General features: G+C 30.9%; 1 protein-coding gene across 1 annotated transcript; it reads right to left on the reverse strand.

Annotated features, from left to right (window-relative positions):
- Positions 1-7139: 7139 nt before the first annotated feature.
- On the reverse strand, positions 7140-8933 carry LOC108328390 (transcription repressor OFP2). Its single transcript, XM_017562254.2, has one exon. It carries the CDS (start codon positions 8501-8503, stop codon positions 7376-7378), a length of 1128 nt encoding a protein of 375 aa, XP_017417743.1. The 5' UTR covers positions 8504-8933; the 3' UTR covers positions 7140-7375.
- Positions 8934-10243: the final 1310 nt, after the last annotated feature.

The following is a 10243-nucleotide window of genomic DNA, read 5'->3' on the forward strand; positions in this document are numbered from 1 at the left end:
TACCCGCATATATAAATTAGAAATTATATTATACACTATTTTTCAACTCCTTTGATAACTCTTCTATATTATAAAATTAACAATCATTAATACAATATTATATATATTCAGTCAACACATTTAAACTATGACAAATTTATACAAATATTATTTATATAAATATTTCTAATTTTCCCAGATTTTACATCAATAAATTTGACTGATAGATTAGTTATTATAATTTGTCAATAATTTTGATTTAGTAACAATTTTTTTTTAATATTGATGGATTTTACCTATGGATAAATCTCTTCTTTTTCGTAACCAACATAAAACTATTTAAATTAGGGTACAGTGCCTTTTCTTTCTCACATTTTTGGTGCAGATTCTTCCTTCTATTTGCGTTCTTATTTAGTGACAATGTTGATGCAAGTTTGTGGAACTTTTGGAGTCCTTTTTGTTATCTAATCAATTGTTTTGTGCGTTTTGTAGTAGTGAGTACTTTTCTTCTATTACATTGAAATATTTTGTCAATGCGTTGTTGAAGTAGGTGTTTTATATTGTTTTTTGTATTATTGGAATTGAAACTATTATTTTTAAGGATCTCAATAACGCATAAATGTCTTCTTTGAAATTATTTACCAATGTCATTTTTGTTTAATTCAAGTTGTGATATTTGGTTCGCTAACCTTGAATATTGAAATCAATTTTTTTACGAGTGAATAATATTCTAAAATGATTAAAATTATAATTTAGAATTTAGGAATGATAAAAATTATAGGGACTAATTAAGTGTTTTAGTCACTACTTTGTTTAAAATGATAGGAATTACATTTTAAGAAATTTTATAAAATGTAGTTTAGATTGATTTTAATAGTAAGATGTATTGAAAATGTTTGAATGATATTATTTGTTTTTATTTAATTAATTTTAGTCAAATTAAGTATCTATTCATACACACATTGATTGAATCTTAGTTTCTGTTTAAAATTTAGTGCAATCATTTGTATAAATCTTAAATTATTTGATTGGATAGTTGGAGGAATTATTTTTGATAATTTGTTAATACATACATATTCTAAGTCTAACCTCAAATTGGGTGAAATTTTGGTTGCTATCACTACACAAAAATCATTAAAAAATAATAAAGTTAGAGACAAAAAATAATTAATTATTACATCGTCACCAAACCAAGGTAAGAAAGTTGCTTTTTAAGCATTTTCTACAATTATTTTTACAAGACAAAAAAAGTCATGAAATTAAAATTAAAAAATTGAAAGGAAAAAGTTCTTAGTCCAAAAGTATGTGAGCATCAAACTACGTTTAAACGATGAAAGCAACAGGCTTTGGCCTCTACTATCTTTACCATATACCGGAGCTAATTGTTACAAAAAGAGAGTTTTAGCTACAATTTTTTGTACGAATTTATCATATTAGCTTTAATTTTTTATAATAGTATCGTTTTTTCTTTCGTAGTGAGTGATAATACAATTTTTATGATATTTTTATTAAATGATTAATCCATTTATTCATTTTTTATTTTAAAACCTTAATTATCCATTTTCATAATTTTTTACATTTTAATTTTAATTAAAGTAAGAACTTTAAAGAGGCCAACGTATTTTATTTTATTCAAATATAAGAAGTAAATATCATTTATTAAAATAATAAACAAATTAACATTTATTCAAAAACTAGATAGGATATATCTAGATTTGTAATTTGACGTAACTTAGAGGGTTTGGCCTCAACTCAGATAAAAAAGAAAAAAAATTCCATGGAATCAAAAGATCTAAATGAGAAAAAGTTCATACGATCATAATGTTAACAAAAGTCTTATGGAATAAGACTAATGCATGGACTATTTTTTAAGATAAAATTTTATTTAATAATAAAAGAAAAAGGTTTATATTGTTTCTTTTATATATATATATATATATATATATATATATATATATATATATAAAGTTTATTGGAGAATAATTTATTGTCTTTAATCTAATGTTAAAATATATTTATTTTTTTGTTTATTTATAATGAAATGATATTTAAAAAATTAAATTACAAGATATAAAATGTAATGTCCGTTTCGGGGTGCTATTAATTTTTTCAGTAAAATTTGTCATTTTCAAAAATATGTATTTTGGAACTCTGATTTCACCATTATGAATTACAAAAACTAAAACTTTTATTTATTTATTTAAACAATTCAAAAGTAAGAAAACTACAAATCAAAGTATACTCGACTTCAAAATAAGCTTTATTTAAATTAAATTCAAATAAAAAAAATCCAAAGCAAACCAAAAACTTCTAACTTTTGTGTATTTAGATCAACCTATGTAACAATATATGCTCCTGAACATATGCTTATATATATATATATATATATATATATATATATATATATATAAATAAATATATATATATATATAAATAAATATATATATATATAAATATATATATATATATATATATATATATATATATATATATATATATACACGATATCATTCTTGGTGAAAATTGTATCCATAACATGAAAAAAAAAACTAAAAAGCATACTTACAATTATACTACTTCATAATAAGATATAAAATAAATGTCATGATTGGTCCCTATACTGTACAAACTATAAACTTAATAAAACAAAATCAATTAGTCTTCTAGAAATTTAGAACATACATGAATTTCACAATTCGTACAATTAAACATATAAATTTCAAGATTTCTCATAATTTCATTCATATATCAAATAATCATATACACAATCTTAAACACAAACTCATTCATATCTTAATCAAAGTCACAATTATAGACTCATACTTTTTCATATTCCAAATAAATATAGACATAACCATAGACACAAACTTATTCACATCCTAAATAATCATAAGCACAACCATACACCCAAATTCTTTCTTATCTCAATTAATCATAGACATAACCTTTAAAGAACCAGTGTATAAACTAGTACTAAGAGATCTAGTACTAAGAGATCATGCACCTACCATTTATAAATTTCTTTTGCGCAAGAATTCATAACCAAAATATATGCGGACTACATCCAAACCACATTACAATTACTTCTATATCTAGAAGCCATAATCAAAATATATATAGATCGCATTTGATCTACATTACAATTACTTTAGCACCCAGAAGCCATAACCAAAATATATATGGACCACACTCGATCCACATTAAATGGTAGGATAAATTCAAATTCCTCTAAGAGTGGTTGTTACCAACTTCTAGATATGAATCTTCGTTGACTCACTAGTCGGGATGATCTAAAGCACACATGTACTGTCATTTATACACCATATCATGATTCTACACACAATAGTTTTTCCCTTAAGAAAATACAATTTCAAAGTTCAAAACTAAATCACAAACTTAATTCAACAATTTATATAATATATTTGACTTACATCCAAACTAACCCTGTATAATTTAATTCAACAGAAAAATTTGTCATACCTCATTTGTTTTCTATTAATTACATCAAAATGATAAAAATTATTTCTTTCACCACAAAACTCCATAAGAAACTCTGATTGAGCTTTTAATGGGAGGAAACTAGTCCTTGAATCTTAGGCTACTCAACGATGTAATCAATTTTTGAAAAATTTATATTTGAATGTGGAATTAAGAGAAATCAGAATGAAAAGAAGTCGTGAAATAAATTTTCCAATCCACATTACAATTACTTCTACACCAAGAAGTGATAACCAAAATATATATGGACCACACCTGATCCACATTCCAAGTACAACTTCATATCCATATTAAATAGTAGGGTAAGTTACAGTGGTATTTTCAATTTGACCGAGAATTTGCTCGCTTGAGCAAGAATTTCAAAAACACATCAAAATTACCATCATGTCAATTTCAACATAGCATAAAATAGTTATCAACAAAATTTGCAAAAGAAATTCTAACTTCCCTTACAACTACTATTATCTCATGTTTATCACCTTCACCACAAAACAAGCATAGACAAAGTTAAAAGTAAAGAAGAAAGCATAAGCGTAAGAAGGTTAGCTCTCCTCACTTCAACACATCTTGTCTAAATCTAAACATCACTACTCAATGCTTTAGTTGTTTCTAATAAGAAACTTTGATTGAACTTTTAATTGGTGAAAATTAATCCTTGACGCTTCGGCTAATCAATGGTGTGATTAGTTTCTAAAAGATTTATGTTTAGATGTGGAATTGACAGAAATGAGGATGAAAGAAAAGAGTCTTGAAATGAATTTTTTGAAGAAATAATAGTAGTATGTAGTGCAAAGTTCACCTATTGAAGTTTTTGCATGAGTTTTATGCCTATTATTTTAATTTTATAATATTTCCTTTTCTAAAAAATTGGCATAAGATGACAACATAGGAAAATTGAATGTTGAAAAATTATTCAGAAAAAATGAAAATTTGGGTTATGGAAGTTCAAATTTCACGAGTTTTGCCATAATATATGTATAATAAAAAAATGTTTGATTGTGGGTGAGATGTGTTGGGTCTATCAAAGATGAGGTTTACTGGGATTCTCAACAATCTTCCCCTCAAGGGTGAGTCCCTTCCACATAAGTACCTTCCCCATCATCGAGGAGAGGATTCACTAGGGAGACACAATATCAAATGAAATCTGAGCCCAATCACATAAGGGATTGACACCACTCTCTACCCAAAATCTTAAGGCAATTGATTAATAGGTCTTTCACCTTTATATAATGTTCTACTCTCTCATTTCTATCCAATGTAGGACTTAGACTCACACTTGGATTCCTAACAAGTGATCACGAAGCATACATTAAACATAAATATCTTAGAGTTAATATTGAAGCAATTATTTTAATTATATAGTGTTAAATTGTTCATTAAGTAACCTTAACAAAACAAACTAAGAGTGAAAAATGTGGATAACTATTTTATGCTATGTTTAGTACAAAAACAGATTGATAAATTAGATTAGAATAAATAAAAATAAAGTGAAAGTTAAAACTCCAAGGAGAAGAAAAAAAAAGAAGAGATATATCACCCTTCAAATATTTCACATTTTTTACACTTTTGCCAAACAAACTATGAAACCAATTCTCAATCCTCTAAATTAAACATACTACTAGAGTTATATTATTAAATAACTCAATTCTTCTAAATACAGTGACAATGAGATACATTAACCAGAAAAGTAATCAAATTTCACCAGTTGACTAAACCAACATGATATTTTTTTTACGTACTTATAGAAAAAAAAAATACTCAGGTTCTAACAATAATTAGGAGACTGTAGTTTAATCGTGGACAGTGCATTATTGTAGAGAAAAATGTGGGGTAAGGTAACTATTTTTAAATATTTGTGATGGCTCTTCTGCCATGCCAATGTCTCCATCAAAACCACACTTTTTAAATGAATCATGATCAAAGGGTCAAAGGTAATACTTAATATAAGTATGACATAAAATATGTAGCTTATGAGAACGAAGTTCCATTACTTTTTTACAGTGACAAGTGAGATTTTAAAGCTCACATGCAACTTGGTACTGCTAAAATCACAGACAGTCCTCAGAAAAATAAATAACCATTTCAAATATATTATATTTTATTATCTTCTGGTCTTTTTGTCAAGCTAGAACCTCCTTTGTCGTAAAAAGAGGCAACATTATCAATGGAGGCTTTCCTTTCAACTGTATGTGATACATAAAATATTGGAATATAGGGATAGGTAAAGCCAAAAGCTTACATATATGTTCAACCAAGAGGAATAGGAAAAGAAACTCCTCCACTTTATGCTTTCAATTTAGTTTAGTTTATCATCCATCATCAATATGAATCCTTTGCATGGTATTATTAGTAATTTCAGTCACGTGTTACTATATATCATAAAATAAAAATAATTCGAGGAGTAAAGAAAATTCATTGAATTATATTAATTCATTTTCTGTGTTTTCATCTGTTAAACGTTGGATATTCAACTTACCCAATAATTTTTAGTACAGACCCCACACCCATATGTTATAGCACACTGTGAGAAACTATTTATATTATAAGCATAGGGCACACACCAAAACTATTCATATAAGCCTAGGGCACACAAAAGGTCCTCATCAGTCACCAGATGTGCCTATGTCTCTAGTTAAACTCTTCAAACAACTTTTGTAATAAACCAAGTTGCTTGCTTTAGCTTTTGAAAATCAAACTTTCACCTTTAGACAAACTTCAGGAAAATACCTTTTTTTTTTTACCTCATTTGATCCACAGTTCATAGGGTTTAACGCAAATGAGAGAGACTATAGCAATTTGAATTCTCAAGATCATGATTAGGGGAGAAATATCTCTATTTAAAAAACATATGGAATGGACATGAAAAATGTATCTTTTTTTGACTTTTTCATTCGAAATTGCAGATATGTGAAAAAGACTGTTACAGCAATTTGCATTAGACTTTTGAGCTTTAAATATTGCTGAGAGGAGACTGATATCTAGATACTATTTATAGTTGTTTTAATGACACGCTTTATGTTAACATACACTTTAATTTTATAACAAGTTGATGAGAAAAATATGTGAAAAGTAATGTGCTATAATAACTTGAGTGAATATATATTTTTCTCCTCAGTGACTGTGTTGTTGAGAGGAGAAGTAACATACAAGATCTTAAAAGCTGCATGTTCTGGCTAGGAAAGAAACCCTTTAAATTTTGGGATGAAAGACGTGAAATCAAGAAGGTGTACTTAAAAGGGCAATTTCTTTAGAGTAAAAAGGAAATAATAAAAAATCCAAACTTTATTGGAAGAAGTTGTCAGTTTTTGCAACTGGTTCTGTCTCTTACAATATGAACAATTTATACAACTTTGTGCCCGTTATGTCTTGTTCTCAAACAACTTTGGGTCCATGCAGGTACCAAAATTCAGAAGCAAATTTTATGCTCCAAGTTTTTTCTTGACGAAGATGACAGAAAGCTAAACAATACAATCACCCGTTTGTGGCAAACTTTTTTTGCCTGTCTAAACTCACAGAAAATTGTCCAAAATTCCAAATGAAGATAGTGTTCAAAAACCATTTTACACGTTTGCATGCCAATTCAACACTATTGCGGAGTCATATGCAACTGAACTCTGCTGCTCATATATAAATTAACTCAACTATTTCCTACTTAACAAAAAGGCCTCAAATTGCATTTATTTTTCTGCATTGAATTTCGTTTTTCCATTTCATAAATGCAAACTTCTTGGATAGTGTCACCCTTAAATATTGACTAAGGAGTAAGATTTATACATATTAAACTTAACCAAGATATTAATATTACTTACATGTGAACATACATTGTGTGAGAAACAGAAACTTGAGAAACTCGTTTAGAATGGTCTCAAATCTCAATAATTGGCTACTTGTTCTTCTACTAATTATCAGTTAAATCAAACCATATTTGCTTGAACACTTTGATAATGAGGTCATGATACTCATCTGAATTAAGAGAAAGATAGCAAGCAAGAAGATCCTCTAAATCCTTTGATGTCCTTATGTTGTTCTGCACAATCATCTCCACCATTGATTCTCTGAAGTCCCTCTGAGGATTCAGTGATGACTTCATAATTGCAAAGCTATCCGAAAGGCTTCTCCGGGAGCCGGAGCCAGCGGTGGATGACACATTCCTCCGGCCATGTGCCTGAGTTTTCCGGCTGCCAATTCGCGGAGAGTTCGTCCGCAGCTTCACCCCTGGAGAAGAGCTCACAGAGAATCTCCTACCAGGGGTGTTCTTATGTTCCTTCATTGGCGCAGTGCCTTCCTTCACAATTTTAACTCTTAGAGGTCCCTTCAGGTTTGGTTCTTCTGGTGCATCCATTTTGGTTTTGGTTTTGGTTTCTTTCTTCTTGGCATCACTCAGCAAGTCATCGAATTTTGCAGGCTTGGTCACAATTGGTGGAAGCACGAGGTCCGAGAAGGAATCATATTCATACCCTTCTAGCTTATCGTCTTTTCTTTCTGTGGAATTGTTGTCTACTTCAATGATGATGTCCTTGGCGTCGGAGTGTACCTTGCAGGCGAAAGAGTTGGTCCAAGAAACCGTTTCATCAAATGCTTCAGTGGCAAGAACACGGTCTGTTCTGAATTCTGGGTCAGGGTACTCTGATTCGGCAGAGCTATCATGTGGTGATGAGGAGTTGTCATTGTTAGCGGCTACAGCAAACTTAGGTGAAGAAGTCCTTGCAGTTCTTCTCTTGAGTCTTTGTTTGGATGATTTTCTGGGGGCTTCAGGGGAATTGTTGCATTTGGCATTTTGGTTATTTGCTTGTGAGGTGTAGATTCTATCATTTGGGTTAAGCTCCCTTGTGAAGTAGTAAGACTTTCTGGGATTGAATTGGTGGGGTTGTTTTGGTTTTGATGGTGGTGTGCTTGAGGCTGGTGAAGGTTGTTTTTTCTTCTTGGACTGAGATGGGGTTTGCTTTCTTGCTTTTCCCATGTCCTTGAGTTTGTAGAACCAGGCATTGGGGATCATGTCTGATAATTTGAACCTGTTGTTACCCATCCCTCTTTGTGTCTATGTTTTGCTCTCTCTCCCTCTCTGTGTTATGTTGAAGAAGCTGTGGTTTCTAGTTCTCTGTATGATGAATGAGGGATGACAACACTTCTGGTAAGTCCATCTGTGTCTTTGGCTTGGCACTCGTGGTAATGTGAGATAAATACAAGAGAAATAGGACTTTTGGAAAACTGGGGTCCACAAGGAGGAAAAAGGTTGACAAAAATGAAAATTAGTGGGGGCTGATGTGGTAATTGGTGAATGACTGTTACCTAAACCAAAAAAACAAAAAATAACATGTTCTCTTCTTTTTACTACTACTCAAAAGGATCACAAAGGTGATTTAAAATACCCTTCAATGTATGTGATTGATTCCGAAGTAGATAGCATGCTAACAGATATCTTCATAGGAAAACAACAATTTGGGGTGGCCCATGCAGTATTTGGAGTGTTTTCCCCACCACTCTTTAGACCTGAGTGCAGGCTCTAACACTAATAGAGAAAAATATGAGGCAGACCAATCTGTTATGTCCTCAATGTAAAGTAAAAGCCCTATACTTTTGTGAGTGGAATAGGAGATGCTATTTTGCAGAAAGTTCATTGGCTCGTTGCAACCAGCAAGCAATGTGGTTTTGGTTAAAAATTTGTTCTGACGAGAAAGGGAAAAGGAACACACAAGAGATAACTGTGCCGAAAAGAATTGGAGGGGCAGGGAAAAGAGAGAAGCTTTCGGAATTGGAAGCTTGTTGCGTGGGTCAGGAATACATGCATCCAATATAGAAATATCCCAGTGGCCCATCTAATGGATAGATTGTGCAATTTTGGATTACTCTGCTTTCTTAATATATTTTTTCTTATGATTGCTTCTGTAAGCTTAGGGAAACTAGAACATGGGTCTTGTTATATAGTCAAGAGTCTTAGTAATTCTATCCATCATTTTCATGGCAAACTCTTCACGTACCATGTCTCTCTAGGCAAGAAACAGAACCAAATCTTTCTTTAGATATCAAATTACATATTACATGTATTCTTCATAAAAAAAACAGTTTTAATTGAACTAGTACTTAAACCAAATCATGCCCTTTTAACTCAGTTACTCGAATAAACTAGTACTTAAACCAGAATCACGAATAAAGTTTCAGCAAAATATGAGAGTTTTTTCCATGTTAATCATTGATGATAATAATAACAATAATGATAAAAGAAAAAGGGTGGATAAGTTCAAATGGATTTATTGTGGGATCAGGCGGTGTGACCACGAAGATCAGAATTTTAAATTGATATTCTTTAAATCCGTGGAGCTTTGAATGATAGTGGTACGTGGTGTACATAAATCATGCCAGAGAAATTAATGTTGGATATTAATCTTGTAAATGGACATTGGGAACATAATTTTGTACAATCATTGCAGCATTGAGCAGCATCAAATATAATGGCACCACCATGTTATGGATGAGGTACATCCATCCATTCTTTCTCTCTTCCCAAAAGCATATGCAGAGAAGGTGAGGCATTGTTGCTTTGCCTTAGGCTTTGGGAGTAATGTTGAATGTGGTCAACTGGTCCCCTCCTGGATCCGTGCGGAGGTACGACACCAGTGGCCACCCTAACGGTCTTGCTCTAAGCACGTGCCTAAACTGGAAGCAATGTTCAAGAACCAATTTCACAGACTATAAAGAAATGTTTTTTATTTTTTGGTTTTGGGGGGCCCTAGAGTGTTTCTGCAGTGAGAGAAATATATTAAGGATG

This window comes from Vigna angularis, chromosome 2 (genome assembly GCF_016808095.1).
Source record: "Vigna angularis cultivar LongXiaoDou No.4 chromosome 2, ASM1680809v1, whole genome shotgun sequence".
NCBI classification, from domain to species: Eukaryota; Viridiplantae; Streptophyta; class Magnoliopsida; order Fabales; family Fabaceae; genus Vigna; species Vigna angularis.